Here is an 18,047-nt window from a genome sequence, read left to right as displayed (position 1 = left end):
CACCTCTCTGACGCCTACCAATGGATTTGATACCACCTTAATGTCACCCAGAAAATGCATGAAAAAATTTAGCTGCCAAAATAAATGTCAGACTCCTCTCTTTTAAGAAAAGAGATGTCCCACCAGAAAGCATACATTTTTTATTTTTTAACTTTTTTTGTAATAAAGCTGTAGAGCTGAAAAATCTTGTGCTCTTCATAAGTCACGCAAAAATACCTCTGCAAAGTAAGACATCTTTTTCCAGTCTTATACACGGCAGCCCAGTACTTCCCAACAGGTGTACGAATTCTACATAAAAATAGATCAATAACTCAACTGATATATAAAATGTTCAGAGAGTAGCTGTACCATTTCCTTTCAAAGGAAGAAAATCAGAAAGCGAATTTTAGTCCCTTAAAGTCCTGCTGATCCTTTAAAACAGATGGCAAAGGCAAAGAGAATATCCTTTCATTATACATGGTTTTTAAGGCTGTTTTAAAGTTAAAGATAACTGGGATGGTGAGAGTCTAGCAACAGCAGAAAAATGAAGCCTATTTGCTGGTCTAGTGCAAAGGTTATTAAGGAAATTCTCATATTCCCAAATGCTTTGCTTTGATCTTTTAGGCTGCAAGATTTCAGACACACCATGAAGGTATTAGAAAAGGTGTGTTAAACAATGTCCTTTGGTACTTTTCTTTCAGGACATCTGGCTAGTAGAACGAAACTTACCATTTCAGGTTCCAATTAGAAGAATTAATCAGGGTCCTAAAGTGGGATCAAACCTACCTATCTCCTCCTGGGGGATAACCTGAATGCTACCAATCGTTTACTATCTTTGAAGGCATCACTGTTATATATCCACTGAGGTATCTCAAAGATTATGCTTAATTTTGTTCCTCTCTTAGCTCTCCACTTCAACAAATCAATATAAAAGCATAACTGGGTTACATGTACTGAAGCAGCCACAAACAACTGCTAAAAACAGATACAAAAAGCTTCTTCAGTACATTTTATTTGCCACAGATCACCCTCTGAGTGCAACTACTGGGCAGTCTGTGTAGCCTTCTATGAGCTATCTTTAATGAAGTAAAAAAGCATAGGTAATAGGAAGAGGACATAGCAATGCTTTCTGAAAACCCTGTATGGAACATACTTCTATGATTCCACATTTAACATTATAGAGCAGTAGATGTAACAAACCTGAAAGTCACAAAACAAACCTCATTAAGAGCAACATTCATCCATTAGCGTCAACATTTACTATGAATATTTTTCTAACACCAAGTTTCCAGGAGACTGTGAGAAACCTTAATGTTCTCTGCAGCAGGTAAGTTGAAATGCTTTAAAGCCCGTCAACTCCTGCACTATATGATTTTTGAAAGTTATTTTCCTTTTTTTTTTCTGTACTTATCTCAGTACAGAACGAAAATGCCAAACACCAAGTACGTGAACTCTTCATGTCTCTAAGCAGATAGACCAAATGTGTTCTAGCCTACTACGTGCACTACAATGCCAGTATCTTGCTGCCTCTGCATGTCTTGTAAAAAAACATAACCTGATAAACTCTCCCAGATATGACTATGTAAAGAAGGGAATGGGAGAGTACGCTTAAAAAAACCCAAAACCTACAACAAAGCAAACCTGATGCTTCCTCCTGAGAGCTCTACTGATATGGGAAACAACCACTGACAGTGAGTGGGCAGATTTCATGGGCAGATTTCAACAAGCCAAACCCAAACCACAGTAACTTTCTCAGAGTTGCCTGAGGTATCTAAGAGCCAGACAGACTCAGACTTTCAAATTTATTAGCTACTTTAGAAAAGCCCATCTCCTGTGAGATCATACACATGAAAATACCAGTTGAAGGAAAACAGAATACATGCTATTATTTTTTGTAACAATTCAAAGACTTGGCTCCTGCCATACTTTCTTTCAATATACATACAGCAGAAAGTAATTACTCAAGTACAGGTTTAGAACCTGCCTTCTTCCTCAGATTACACTGAATGCTTTTCAGAGCAATCAGTATTTCAGTCAGCAGTCCTATTGCTTGTGGATATCTGACACAGGTCTACATATCACCGTTCTGCACGAGAAACATGGAGGAGGAAAGAATCCTATCCCATCCAAATCAATACCACCACATTCTGCAGCGTATCAGATACCCTGTAAACATGCCCCCCCACACCATGTAATGTGAAAACCTGCACCTGCTCAGCCTATGGACCTGACAGGACTGCAAGTAGCCCAGTAGTCTCAGAAATAAACATAAAGGCAATCCCTAAGCCGGAAGGCAAGACATGAGTGAAGATACATTCCGTAAGGAACAAAGAATAGGATTTATCAGTCCTGTGAACAGAAAATGCAAATGTACTAAGTGTGAAAACATTCTATGATACCTTCAATGAGAGGAGTAACTAGGAATTAGCCCAGTACTTTGTCTCTACTACAGAGCATAAAAGAAGTCTTACATTGTCTAAATCTTTTCGCAGAGCAATCTTGCTGGTCACCAGTTCATGTGCAAGATCATCATTTTCTTGCTCAAGCCTCATGTTTGCTTCTTGCAGACGACGGTTTTCACGCTATGGGGAAAAAAAAGAAGTCAAGAAAAAAGTCTTACCAGGTATTTGTCTATAAAACACAATGCTTACTGTGGCTGAATCCAAAAGCTACCTTATATCTCAAGTATTGAAAGAGAACTCTCTACCTGCATTGAATTTACTGAGGACAAAAGCAGCTAGCTGTATTGTTAATATAAATTAAATGTTAGCCTTGAAAAGAAACCATATATAAATAACATTGCTCATCTATTACTTGTTTTCTTGGAGAACTGGTTTTGAAGAATGCAATGATAGGGGTGTCTTTCTGCCATCAATATCTTGCAAGGAGATTCCTACAAAAACTGATTTTCTTGGCTGAAAATAAAATTTGCATGCTAGAAAAAGGTGAGAGAGGATGGTACTGGGAAGGCCACTCTATACTCTCCTGCTACAATTTCCAGCACACAGACAGATGTTAAAGTTTATATACAACTTTTCAGCTTAAAATATATAAATGTACGCATGTATGTGTTGATGTGTAATGTATAAGCACACAATATTATATATAAAATATATTCCTATATTTTGCAAAACAAATATTTATAAAATTATATACTTACCACAACATACATCATTTAAAATCAGGCAGAGGAGTAAAGGCAAAGATTATAATCAATGGAAAATAGAGCTATAATCAATTAGGAGTTTTCTTTCTGTTCCTGACATTGGCACAATCAGCACATTATTTAAGTGCCAAAACCTGGCTCTAGTGAAACAGTTCTATAAGCCCAAATAAAAATTCACACTATTCCTTTTTTCACTGAGAAGCTGGGCCCACAAGAACCCTGCCACAATTAACATTGCCAATACAAAGAAATGTACTTGATGTTCACGTAGTCTATTTTCCTGCTACATCAAAAACTAGTCACAAAACAAAGAAAACAGCTTGAAGAAAAAGCCCAAGTGGGAACTTGCAGGTACACTGTGTTAAAACAGATTGCAGTAGGTAGGCATTACCTCAAATCTTTCTATAGGATCCTCCTGTTGAGCTTGCTGCTCTCTCATGGTATGATATTCCTTTTCATATTTCTTCAGCTTCTTCTGGCTAATCTAAATTAAAGCAGCCCATTAGTTCCTGTCCAGAACATCAATAAAAGAACACACAATTCACAAAGGGTTATGGTACAAGCTTTGGGCAACTCCTGCCTTCTACAAAACACAGCTAACACGTTCACTCAAATTTTGAGTGTCAAACCATTAGACAGAGTCCAAAATTCTATTCCATTCCACTCAATATAATCACAGAAGTATCACTTTCTCTTACTGTTTTGTGAAACAGAAAATTTGTTGAAAGGGATCCCATGGAGCAGCCTACCCAAGTTCTCCTTGGTACTGTACAATGTACAACGTATTTGATGCTCCAAATACTACAGTGGCTTAGCAAAACAAGATTGCTTTGAGGCCCACAGCATGTGTTTAATTTCCAACTTAGCATGATGGCAATGTTTCTTCAGCTGTTTTTTCAGCTGTGACATTCATCATCATGCAGAAATGTTTGCTTTACTTTGCATGAGGCTGCAAATGCTGAAAGGGCAAGCGCAGGCTCAGCTGACTTTTCTGCTAGTGCTGCTCAAGCCCAGTAGAAAACAATCCAGTCCTAAAGCTGTCTAGGTGTTTCAGGCAAGCAGCAACACCTCAGAAGCAAACATGCTGTGTCTCCTGCTGCTCTGGGATTCAGAAGACAGGAATTCTGTTCTCATTTCTGACAACAACTGCACAACACTAGGCAGGTGACTCCCTCAGGGTCACAGTTTCCCTTTCTGTGAGAGGGGAGAGAAAGGCAGTGTTAAATTCAGTATTTTGTGCACACTGTCCAAGTCCTTCAGGGACAGAGACCACGGGATCTACAACAGATCCTGACCAGTGTATTTCCAGGGGTCCGCAGCCAGGCACGCTGTACACCACCATGGTTTAGCAGGACAGGCTATGCTCACACTGCTGCAAGCATTTCACATGCAAGGCAGCACCCATCTAAATTAAACTGCTAGTAAGAAAAGCTGCTGAGCCTTTATTGTTATCTTAGTAAACCAAGAAAATTGAACAGCTATGGATATGTTTTCCTCTTAAAAACAGGTTTTGTCTGAGAAACATATTAAACAAACTTTACATGCATGAATGGCAGACAATGGAAAGCACACTTTAATTTCCCTTATCTGTGTTTTTTATCACTAATACTCTTACTTGAAATGAGCTGTAGATAACTGGTAGGTAGGCTCCCCCTAGTGAGAGTTGCACAGAAACATTTCGCTGAATGTACTTCAGGTGACATTTTTTTGGAGAAGCCAACCCATTTAAGTAGAGTCAGCCAGCCCCATCACAAGTGCAGAAGTTATTCTTACTAAGCAGCCCAGACAAATACTGAGAGTATTAACCCTACTGACGATACAGCCAGTAACTTCAGGAGGTTATGTCACTGTTCTGCCAAAACACTGCCCAAGTTGCTGTGTTTCATACACCAAACCTCAAGCTGTGTAAAGGTTAGCTCTTCAAAGTGAGGCATCCAGCTGTGCAAGAGGAAGAGAAGGAAGTCACACCACTATGATTTCATCTTCAACTTTTCTGAGTGCATTAAACCAGTTTTGCCTCCAGATACTAATAGCGAGGTGATCATGAGAACATTTGCTGTTGTCACTGGTTCTTGACTCTGGAGCCCGAGGGGGTGCCGTGCTCTGGGAGTCTGCAAGGCCTTTGGGTGTGTGTGGTGATGGAAGGCAGAAACGAACGCTGGAGTCCCACCAGTTCTCCAGGGGCACAGAAGGCAGCAGTAACTCTGTTAACATTTGACTGCACCACTGAGGAGTGACTTTAAGGAATTAGTGTTGTCTCAAGCTCATCATTTACTGACCTCCTTTTCAGCAGAATGCTGTTGTAATCACAATGCCTTAGCCAAGCTACTTCTCCCTTCCTATAAATGATTTATTTTGACATCAGACCCTTTTCTGCTCAAAAACACTTCCAGACACAGAGCTGGAGATTTCTACTGACAGCAAAGGACTTGTATTTTAAGTCAAAGAAGGCTATTACATGCAGCACTCCAATCAGAGGCAACAAACATGGATGAGATACAGAAGTGTGCAGCATCTGTGCAGAGCCTGCACAGAGCAGTGCAGCCTGCACTTTCTCCATAACTTTCCATTTAATCCCCTGAAAACATGAAGCACTCAAGAAAGCAGTGTACGACCTTGACTGTTTGCCTTAACTACTTCACACAGCACTGAGAACGAAGGGAAATTTGGCAGAGTGGGAAGAGGAACAAGTTATTTGGAAACATGAAAAGCAAATGCACCCATTACATGATCTTAACCAGATGTATATCCATGTCTGATCTGTGGCTAACATCAAATGTTTGGATGAGCTAAAACAGTTTGCTTACTTCTCAATGATTTCCTAATTTCTACACTAGTGTCATTTAAGACATGCTTGAATTCTATGGAGAATATCGCTACTACTTGATGTCTTGAATGTTAACATACTAGGGAAGATGTGTACTTATAAACTGACGCTACAAAAGAATTCCTCCAGTGAATTTAAAGAAATATAAAAATAAAAAAAAGAATCATACCAGTATATTTGACCAAACATTAATCTATGTGAAATTATAAAGAAAGAATCACAGCTTCCTTAAAATATACAAAATAAATTATCAAAGTTCCATTTTAGAACTCAATCATCCCGTCTATAAAGAGGAAAGGATACATTTCTTACAGTAACTTCATTCTGAAATTCTATTTTAAGGGCCTATTCCAAAATGCCAATATAAAGCTTTAGCTAGAGTATTTATTGATTATAAAAGCAATTGACTTTCAGCTACAAGATAATGCAATACTTGATGTATATAACTAAAGTCTTAATGTCAAAGGCTAGAACTTTCATTTCATGTAGTTATACTTAATAAATAGGGCTTAATGGGCAACTGAAATGTAACAAAAAACATCAAACAAAAGAACTCCACTGTGTACCTCGGCAATTCAAACACACAAGGAAGCCCACAGAGCTCTCTGAATAAATTATCTCAGAAAACAGGAACTATTGAGATTAATTCATTTACAGAGAGAAAATTTCTGGGACAACATCTCTCCAGTCTACAGTACATACCGAACTCTAGCTTCTATTCTGTCCAAAAGAAGGCTCCTAAAAGGATCAGAGATGACATATTTTCCCGTGATACACGTTTTCTGTTCTGTAAGTCATAAGGCTAACCATTCTCAGTATTTTTTTTATTACAGTATCATGTGTGCCCAATTAAAAATAGCCACACTCTGAAAGATAACACTTTGTTTGTGCATTATATACTCCATTTTAAATAAAACCTCCCCCCTTCTTCTCAGTTAAAGATACTACCCTTTTTGCACCTACTACTAGACGAGAACTTCAAAGAACTGCAGCTATGTCAGTATTTTATTTTAGTGCCATTAGTGGCGTTTTTGTTGTTGTTGTGTTGTTTTCTGTTTGTTTGTTTTTAAGTCTGATTTTAGTAGCACTGAATATTGCTCTCTGAAAGCCAGTCTCTTATTTCTCCATGTGGGCCTCTATCACTGAAAATCTCAGGGCTTTACTGTATTTCTCTGCAAAAAAATCTGCAATTATTTTCACTTGGACAAATAAATTGTGAAGTTACATATGGAGACTGAAATTGTACCCATTCAAGATATAGTCACAATTGCTATCACCACATCTTTACCTTCATATTACAGGCTAATTCCATCAGCTTCTTTGCATTTTCCTCTGAACGGTATCTCTTGGGCAGCTGTACACGGAAGAATTTTAATGCCCCTTCAAAGTCAGTCAGTAACAGATCATCCTTGGTAGTCTGGAGACAAGGACAGAAGACCCAGTAATTGCAAAGCAGATTTTGAACAAATACTGAATTCCCAGAGACAACGCAACAACAGTTTTGTAAAGCTTCCAAGAACATATTTACTTTTTAACCTTCTAAAAACTCTGTTTGTTTCTATTTCTGCAACCTTCTATTCCCTGCCACCCCATCCCCCAAAAGCACCCTGCTGCACTGAGCAAGCCACACAACAGTATATGTAATACAGGAAGTTGTTCGCTTTAAATATATATATATATATTATTATTATTATTATTATTATTATTATTATTATTATTATTATTATTATTATTATTATTATTATTATTATTATTATTATTATTAAATAGTTTTTAATAAACATCTTAAGTTTTGATACTGTGAATGATGTAGCATAAAACACTTTAAAAATTGGATACTCACTTTTAATAATCCCAGTGCAACATTAAAAATAACACTTATTCCCTAAAGAGAAAAATAATAACAAAATAAATTAATTTCTCGGTATTTACAACTCTAGTTATTTGGTGGGTTTTGTTGTTTGTCTAGTTTTTGTGAAGTTGAGAACCAGGATACAAGTTTACACTTGTAGGTAACTACAGGTACTACATGAAATCAAAGGCCCTGAGAATGACTTTGCAAAAAATGAGGAAGGTATTTTACTGGACTGACATTATGTGATAGCAAACCAATCTTTCAGCACAGGTTTTACTATCTCCTTAGTAGTCTGAAACTCCAGAATGATGAGAGCACTGTACTTTATTTTTAACGACTAGTCGGTCAGCTCAAGGTCCCTTAATTTTCATATAGCAACTTCAGAAAACACTGGAGTCATATGCAGCAATATATGCATGAATACATCAATTTCTGGTATTCAAAACCTGGAATAATTCTTTTAATGACAAAGAAAGTCATTAATGACAAAGAAAGTCATCACTTTAGGACAGAGTCCTACATCATCTAACCTTTGCCACTACTTTTTAGAAGTGTTTTATTTAAATTGAGCAATTAATTATGAAAAGTCAACAGCAGCATGCAATTTAAGTGGTACCTTCAAAAATCGACACACATTGCTGATATTGTTTCAAGATTGTCTTTCTCTTCCCCAATGAATTATTTTTTCTAAATGACAAAGAAACCCCTAAGCCTTCACTATGAACACATTTACTATTTATGAATTTAAAATGTGTTTCTAAACAAATAAAACTGATTTTCTAGATACCATCTGTTACTTTCTGTTTCATTGGCACATGGACAAATCAAGCAGCAGACAGATAACAGTGAAAGGGTAAAAACATTGACCAGGAGGTTTATGAATGCTGAAACCCCTCCGTGTAGGGAATGCAGACAAACTGTGCCACTTCACAGCAGCAACTGCAGATCTGGTGAAGAATGCATGAATAATATTAATCAGCAAGTATAAAAGTAAATCATTAGTTAACTCAGGGATGCTTCAGTACAAAATGTGAATTGTTCATATATTTTAATAAGCTCCAACTGAAACTACACTACTTACCAACATACCATCAAATATATTGTTTTAAACATGATTACGTACAAAACCTCAAAGTAAAGAATTTGCTTTCCTCCTTATATGCTGGGAAGTATAAAGAGACGTCAAGTCTCCTGGAAAAAGAGCCCCAAGCTTGTGAGGTTACCAGCACAGAAGTTAGCTGAGCAATTTTATATGCAATGGCCTTCTTGCAACAGTGTTCTACAAAAAAATGGTATCATGTATAATACAATTTAACCATGAAATAAATTTGGAATCTTTCATCCACGTATTTGTAAATTAATTTCCATTCCATGAGCACTGTATGGAATTATACATACAGATTAAACAGTATTCAATGAAATGGGATATTATAATCACATATGTTCCCAATTCATACCTTTAAAACGCTGAGATCTCTTTTTCACTGCAAAAACATAACACTTCTACATAAAAATAAGTATCACTTGCCTAGCTCTGAAAGAACAGATAGTAACAAGGACATGAACCAAGATAGTAAAAACCTGTCAAAAGTTACTAGTAGTACAAATCTCCAGTTATAACACGTACCTCACATAAGAGTAAGTCGATAATATGGAAGACCATGTAGAGAGGGAATTTTGCAGTGAACAATGTAAGGAACCACTGGGAAGCATACATGTGTGCTTCAAGGCTAATGTCCAGAAAGTGGTTATAGAGATCAGGAATGTATTCCTAAGAATAATATTACCAAAAAAAAAAAAAAAAAAAAAAGTTAATTTATACTATTTTGGAGCATTAGATAAAATCCCAAAGTAACAGAAGTCGGGTAGAGCCCTTACAGTGACAATCAGTGCAGATAGGCAGGCTCTGTATCCACTCATGCCTGACAAGCCAGCTGTATGACTTGTTAAAGAACCTTCCAAGGATGCTGAAGGCATGTCCCAGTGCAGATGCTCAAAAGGCCACTGTATTACATGCACAATGAGCCCAGTCTCCATGCTCTCACCCTAGCAAGAAACCCGGACAGGAGATGTGCTGACCCTGCAAAGCCACTCTGCGGCATGTCCGCAGTGAGCTCAAAAGTCACTGGCAGGACAGTCTGTACGAGAGCCACTCCAGCTCTCACACACCTCTGCCTTCAGACTTACTGCACGTGGCCAGTGCTATCCGACTGTCTCAGGTCAGCACTCTCTAGTCTCAGAAAACCTCCAGCATGGATAATCCTCACTCTTCATCCTTACTAAGAGGTTACAAACATTAATGTGTAAAACAAATGGCTGATTTTGCTAACCCTTCGAATTGCAGGCTCTGATCCATTCAGTTCACACAAGTTTGAGCACCTACCTGCATGAGGCGCTCCAGCTGGTAAAACTTGCAGTGCAAATCTTCGAAGTTTTGTTTGAAAAGTTCCCTGAGTCCATAATCAAACATGATTTTGACCAGAACACTGAAAGCTTGCTCTTCAGGCATCTGTGAGAGGAAAGTGTATTTATCACAGAGCATTTAAATCTTTCATACTGGGTCCATTTGCCCTTGCTGTTTCTCCTCCCTCTTACAGAATGCCAGATTATTACTACTATTTAATCTGGCCCAAACCAGTTTAAAAGTAAACAAGAGTATTAACACACAAAAGGAGGCCTAGCATTGGAAACTGCACTTCATTCTTATTCTGTGGAATGAACCATCTCCCAATGCCCAACTGAAAACACGTCTTTCAGACATCGAGACCAAAGAAGCTTCTTGCCATATTTTTTCCAAATTGTGTCAGAATCCTACAGATTTTAAACAGCCTAACTCTGTCACCTATGTAACCAAGAAAAAAACAATATCAGATGATGTTTAACTGGATCTTTCCCTTATTTTTAACTGTATATTTACCTTTTTAAATGACATTATTACATTTGATGTTTATTTTTCAGATGCCACAACTACGAGAGACCAGTAACTGCTACCAAAAGCTCTATTTATCACAACTCAGCATTGGTTTGGGAATGTTCAATATCCCTTTCCTGCCAAAAACTGAAGGAACACTCATCATGGCTTGTCAGTGTTTAGACATTTCTCCCGAACATCAAAATTCAGTAATAGTGAAGGCTGGCTTCAGGTCGATCACTTGTTCCTGTAAAGGCCAGAACATCCATCTCAAGTATTCTATTATTAATCTGCAGATGGAGTCTGTTAAAAATGAAAACTTTGCTGAGACATGCCAAACTGGTAGTGAAGGGCTCCTTCTCTGCAACACTTTCTTAATATTTGTTTTCCCTAGCAGCCATACTCCAAGGACTGATTTCAAAGAGAATCAAATAAAAAGAAACTTATTTCAAATTCAACCTTTTTAATGCAAGCTTCATTCCCACAGGCAACAATTATTATTAAGAAAGAATTCTGGAATAACTCATGGTCTGTTCTTGACAGCCACTCTCTCTAATGCAATGGATATTCAAAAAATGGACATAAGACAATGAAAAAGATAAAAGAAAGCACGTATGTTTCAGTAAAATGGTTCAATTCTCCAGTCAGAAAGTATCATCCTTCTTGATCTGATTCAGTACAGCAGTAAAGGATTAATTGGTCATCAAGTAAATATTTCAGACTGCAGTCACAAAGAATTAAAAGGTTGCTCTGCTTAGTCATTTGCTTGATGTCTGAAAAGAATGGAGTTTACAGTATCTTTGACATCCTCCACCGACTTCATAACATTGTGGAAAACACTACACCGAAGATCAGACATCCCCTTCCACTGGAAACTGCAGAGAAGACTTCATGCTCAGTTCTCACTGGTAGCAACTAAAAATCAACTTGGGAAAAGAAATCTCAGAGCTCTGCTGGGCTTAGGAACTGGTCAGTTTCAACTGCCCATGGCTGCAAGACACACAGTGATAAAAAGCAGACCTTCCTTTAAAAAAGAACGGTCTATAAATAATTTGTACAGATTTCTAATCCTCTCATATTTCCCAAGCATGAGTGAATCTAAAACTTTTTCTGATTTACAGTAACCATAAATCTCTTGGCTTCTGAACACGCAAGCAATTAAAGGATATTACTCTGCCGAGGTCACTTTTACCAACAATTAAGTTTAAAAAAAGTATTCTTGAGTATATTAACAAAGCAAATATAAAAACTATGTTATCCTTCAATAACCTCTAAATCCAAGAAGTACAAAGCCCTACAATGCCTCCAAATAAAGGCAGCATTTGTTACGAATATCCCAGTAAGTTTTAAACAATTTACTCTTCTCAGTCTAAAATCACATTGTTATTGACCAACATTTAAGTGGATAAGCAGCCTGCAATCCCGCTAGTTTGGGAGTTACCAATGTCTGTCCCAGACATGTGGAGCAATATTTATTCTTAAGCTTAAGACAAACTGGAAAAAAAAAACACCACTTACATGTAGAAGCAGCACAGCAGCAAGAAACGACTGGCCTTGACAGTAGCCAATCTCTTCATCATAGACAGAATAGGCCTAAAAAAGGAATCAAATTTTACAGCATATCTGTCTCAACCTAAAAGCACAATGAGAATGAATGCTACATTAAACACAGCTCCATGAAAGTTTCATGAGGTGTACTGGTGCCAGTAGACATCATCTACTGAGGGGGAAATGAGGGGACAACCCGTGTGAAGAATCCAACCATGGCACGTAGTGGCAGTGGCTGATTACAGCAATGCACCAGGACTGCTGCAGCCTCTCCATTTATCCCAGTGCTTTTACCTCTGACCAGCTGCTACAGGAGTGTTAGGAGGTCAGATGTGGAAGATGGAGAAACACAAGAAACACAAAAGAAGGAGTGCTGGAAGCTTAAAATATTCTGGTCAAGACACAGACAAAAAGCTGCCCACTTGTGCTGCTTATTTCTGCCTTTTAATAAACAACTCCAGTGCATGCCTGTGGCTTTATAGCATAGCTATCTCCAGTCTTAAAGACCACTGTGCATTTTCCCCAACATCTTTGCTCTTTGCTAGACTAGCATATCTCAGATGACACCCTACAGGTTCATTAGTCAAATTTTGGAAAAGTTTCACCCCCTGTTTGGATTTCAGATTTTTTTTTTTTTGATGTGGAGGTGTGATCTATAGAAAGGCAGTTATCCACATTTGCCCTGTTCTGATAAAAACTCTAAGATTTCTTACCGTTTCTTCATGGCTGTATTTTGCCTGTGTTTGATGCACTCAAATCACTCAGGTTTTTCTCCTAGAATAACTACCTGTAGTAGTGTTGGTCAGGGAGGCCTGTCACAAACACACCTACAGGTTCCTTTCACCATCTCTAACCAACTACACTGTGATGAGCAGCCTTCCTGCTGCTATAGGGAAGGGGTCTCCCATCTTTGTGAAATTACAAACTGGTCTCTTGAATTAATTTGCAAATGTTCACCATCTCCATTTTAGATCCAAATATATTCATTAAAGAATGCTGAGAAAGCTGAACAGAAGAAATTCAACATCTTTCATTTATTTCACGTAGATGTTGCATTCACACTTGCTAGTACACATTAATGTAAAATACATTAATGTCAATCAAAATCAAATTCAAGAGGCAACATCAGCATGATTTCCTGCATGTGTCCCCAACTTTGCTGGAATTGTTTAGACAATATTGACAACCAGGGAGCATGCTAGAGTGACAAGCTGTTCTTGATCACTACGGAATTAGTCCTCATCTCCATAACAGCATATAATTTGTCCAGACCGATCCAGACTGACATGAAGTTTCAGTACGAAACAAATTAGTGTTCAGGATCCAGAGGGCTTACTACTTTAGATCTCCTACCTGAATGTAACTACAACCAGACAAACATCTACAATTAAGGACCAACCTGAGCCTAGCACCAGTCTGTCTCCACGATACAGTTAACGATAATACCCTCCAGACTCTTCTCAGGTAACAGTTACATCTGTTAATGATTTTAAACATAAGTTACCAAAATAAGTGAAGAAGAATTTAAAGAATACCTTGCATATTTTATACAGGGAGTCCTGACCATCTCCCCCGGTATCTTTAAAATAATCATGCGCAGGGAACGTTCGATTGATGTCTCGGGTGATAGCACTGTCTTGCGGAGATTCCTATTAGACAAAAATAAAACTTCAGGTAACGTAAATGAAAACACATCAAAAGAGACTAAATTACAATATGCTAGGACTGAGAGTTAAGAGATTGGCATTGTGTTCAGTGCACTGTTCTAAATTTAACAAAATACAGTCTACTCAGCCAGAACAGCCTGCCTGCAGGCTGGCAGCTCCAGATCACAATCTTGATAGATTTGGTTACCTAAGCACATCTGGGAACAGTCAGTGAGTGGCAGAAAAAGCGCACACACAAAAGCGTTCCAGGACGTTGCAGTGCAGACAGCAGCCTTCCCTCTCAGTCTTGAACACAAATGCTGCCTAGTCGCATCTCATTTTTCTTACAACTGCAGAGGGTAACAAGCAATTGTAAGCAGCTGCATGCTGCCATCCTAAGTTCTTTCATTTATTCTCTTAAATGTGTTAGCTAGAGAAATCACTCTTCATCCTCCCTCAAAAATTAGGCAATACAAAAATAGAAAACTGAGTATGAGCCCAAGGAAGACACTAACCACCCAGAGCTTAACACATGGTGCAACAGCACCACACACCTCTCAGAAGCCACTTCTAAACTCACAAAGGTCAGGAAGGTGACTGGGAGCTGCAACGTGGATGTAACAAGGGCAAAACACTCCTAACCAACCTCCTGGAACTAAACGGTGAGGTGACAGGAGCTGTGGATAAGGAGAGGCCAGCAGATTGCAAGGCCTTTGACACAGTCTCCCACTTTCTCCTTAAAATCAAATTAGTGAGACGTAGGCTAGGTAATTGGAGCAGAAAGTGGGTGGAAAATTGCCTGGGCTGCTGGGCTCCAATAGCTGTGAGCAGCGGTGCAGGTCCAGCTGGAGGCCAGTAACTGGTGAGAGCCCTCAGACCAGCGCTGGCACCAGCACTGCTGGACGTGGCTCAGGAACATGCACGGGGGAACACCCCGCAGCAAGCCTGTGACCACCACCAAATCAGGAGAGGCCATTACGCTGGAAACAAAACAGAAACAAAGCCCTCTTTATCTGTAGGTATTTCTTTTTGCCTACAACTGGTGCCTCTTTCTGCTGCCATAAAGAGGGCTTTTCCTCGGCATGGAACAAGAGCTCCTCGGTAGGGGGATCTCGGCAGTGAGAAACTCGCTGAAAAGATCCCACAACAATAAATCAGCAACTGTTGCTCCGGGAAGGATCCAGGCTCCCTTACTAGGTGGCACTGCCGACTGGCTGAACTCTCAAATAAAACCCTGGTCGGCTTCACACCTGAGGCCATCACAGAGCAGCACACCAGGATGCAGCTGCAAACATCCACGGTGCCCCGCAGAACCCCACTGGAAGAGGTGGGTGGTTGTTGTTGGCTGGTTTACTACAGCCAGATAACTTGTGGGTTTGTTCGACAAAGGGAAGAAAGTTCAGAAGTAAAGTAACTTCAGAGAGCATGAAATAATCTGCAGGAATACAGATTTTAGTTGATCTTTTTCAATGTTGCAAACAGGAACAAAACTGCAGCAGTGGACTTCATTGTCTCTTCAGATTTTATCCAAGTTTAATGCTCCTCTCTGTGGCTTAATACAGACATTTCATTAGGAAAGCATTACACTGCTATTAGAATCAAGTTATTGGATTGTTTTGGAAATGATATCAAAAGTACTGTACAGCATTTCAATTTGGTAATAATTAATATGCCAAAGAGGCCCATTTCATTACAAGGAAATCAGAAGCAAAGAGAAGCCAATACTAAAGAAATTTCATATTTATAAATATACACACACACGCATTAAAAATCCTTTTAAGTCAACAAAGACAAGTCAGATGATGGCTGGCTGTCAGCTTCAGCTCATTTCACAAGAAGAGAAAACAAACGCTCAGAAATAAATCCAGAATTTTAAAGCATGCGAATAACGCCTTTGTGATAACTTCCAGTTTCTTAGAAGTTTGTGAGGCTGAATTACAGCGAAGTGCCCTTCTTTGCAAGGGTGCAGACAGTGTCCACTGCTGATAGCAGTCTGTGGCACCAAACAAGTGGATTTCCTGGGAGTTACATGTGGTCTGCTGCAAGGGCACAGATGACAGAAAATAACCTTAAATCCACCTGTCTTTTAATTCCCTTATTTAATAGAAGACACAAAAGCGTCTGGTTGGAAACTCTTAGGACAGGATTCTCAAAGAAATCACTCATTTTGACTAAAGAGAGCAATTAGTGGTCCCTCTGACTTTGCGTGACTTGTTGAGCACTTGACTCCTGTATTTCAGTACAATTCCTCAAGTAATCTGGAAAGCTAGTTCCTGCAGCTCAAACATAGCTTGGTGAGAGAAAAATTAACGGAAATGATAAGGTTTTAAAAATGTTTTTCAAACCGTGGCTTTGAAATCTCTCCGTTAGTACAAACTGCTGCAATCCAAGCATTGTGTAACCTTTTCTTTACTCCTATTTTTATACCTTGCTGTGAGAATTGGCTCAATGGGCAATTTCTCATGCTTTCAGGGGACTGGGAACTGAAGGAAACCCTTCTGAACCCACACCCTTCACAAACTGGGATTGAAAAATAGAAAGCTAAGAATGACAGGAAGAAAAAGAAAGTAATAAAGAAAACAGAATGGAAAACAGCCATGAGAACTGAGGCAAGCGCAGTAAAGATTAAAATTCTCACAACAGTTCACTGCTCTGAAGGAAAGCAGGGAAATATGGATGCTCTGAACACAGCCTTCCTCCCCCTTTCATGCACTTTAAAATATTAGTGGGGTTATACTAAAAACTTCCTCTCCGGTTGATTGAGCATCCCAGGATCTGCAAATTGCATCGTGCAGTCACAATCTCGATCAACATCTTCAGAGTGAGACTGGTGCACTGGAAGCTTTTTCAGGAGCTTAAGCCACACTTCAAAGATCTCGAAGAGCTGGAGTCAGGAGGACCTCTTCACAGGGCTGAAATACTTGTAGTTTTCAGTAGGTCAGATTTATTCTTCCTAATCCCCTACATAAAACTGAAAAGACAAAGCAGCAGCAGCAAAGAATTGCTGAAGGGACAAGAGCTGTGATGAAAGAAAACTAAAATGATCTATTTCAGTAGAGGAAGTTACCTGCTCAAATTGGCTCACCACTCGAGGAACAACTCCTCCTGTCACACCTGGAGAAATCAGGTGTGGACATAAAACAGAGCCCTTACCGAGACACAGGCTGACTTCAAAAAGTGATATAAAAACGGAAAAACTATAAGGTCTAAAACTTAAGACCATCTCCCAAAAAAATCAAAATACAGTTTGTTCACTGGGGTGACACATCCGCCCAATAAATGATTAAAATTCTAAACATTTAAAGCTTACCAAAATTAAAAGGTTCAAAAAAGTTAAGAGAATTAAAGAAATTAAAAAGAATTAAAGAAAACTGTCCAAGGAAAAAGCTGTCTGGACATGTCCTGGGCAAGCTGCTCAAGGTGTCCCTGCCTGAGCCTGGGGATGGACCAGATCACCTCCTGGGGTCCCTTCCAGCCTCAACCATTCTGTGATTCTGTGAAATGCCAAATAAAATACAAAAATGAAGGAAATTACGAATTTCCTTGGCATAAACCTGAATTCAAACACCATTCCCGTTAGAAAACAAAACCCAAACTCTGCTCAATTCTCACTCTTGGCACCATGGAGTAAATTTTCACACTGCAATTGCTTCTCAGGAGGTCGCGCTGACTTTGCAGAGCTTTTGTCATACAGGCAGAGATTATTGTGAAAAGAAAGGCCTAAAAATCCCATCCGTCGGTCACATTTCAGATGCTTTGGCCCAGGGCTGATCAGCATGCGGCGCGGTGTTGCAAGGCGCATTGTATCGATGCAAGGCACACACAAGACATTGAAGGAAGCAGCACATCTGCTGACAGCTTCCAGAAGCTCTAACAAGCGGGGAAAACGAAGCTGTCAAACTTCCATGGGCAGCATCAAGGGTAGTGATACATGCTATGGGTACGTTATTTGGCGATCTGTGCATTTCAAGTACATCCTGCAATATTCAAAGGTCTTTCAATGGCTATTTTGGATGTTGGTAGGACACCACGTCACCAAATTCATTCTGCAGGTTAACGAGGTTAATGGCATTCCCACCATTGCTTTTGACAGGAACATTTACAGTGAGTGCATC

At 39.1% G+C, this 18,047-nt stretch overlaps 1 protein-coding gene across 1 annotated transcript in view; it reads right to left on the bottom strand.

The window, feature by feature from the left end:
* The window catches only part of RABGAP1 (RAB GTPase activating protein 1), a 68,088-nt gene that overhangs the window by 5,416 nt on the left and 44,625 nt on the right, over positions 1-18,047 (bottom strand). Inside the window, exons 14-21 of the mRNA XM_082775583.1 lie at positions 13,822-13,935; positions 12,257-12,331; positions 10,211-10,336; positions 9,455-9,598; positions 7,816-7,857; positions 7,261-7,389; positions 3,537-3,629; positions 2,451-2,561 (exon numbers count right to left, since the gene is read on the bottom strand). Of these exons, the coding sequence (XP_082631709.1) occupies positions 2,451-2,561; positions 3,537-3,629; positions 7,261-7,389; positions 7,816-7,857; positions 9,455-9,598; positions 10,211-10,336; positions 12,257-12,331; positions 13,822-13,935 (834 nt within the window). The remainder of the gene's footprint in view (positions 1-2,450; positions 2,562-3,536; positions 3,630-7,260; positions 7,390-7,815; positions 7,858-9,454; positions 9,599-10,210; positions 10,337-12,256; positions 12,332-13,821; positions 13,936-18,047) is intronic.

Source organism: Aythya marila (genome assembly GCF_965140915.1).
Source record: "Aythya marila genome assembly, chromosome: 19".
Taxonomy (NCBI): Eukaryota; Metazoa; Chordata; class Aves; order Anseriformes; family Anatidae; genus Aythya; species Aythya marila.
Note: the sequence above shows the minus strand (reverse complement) of the source record. Positions and strands in the feature narration are given on the sequence as shown.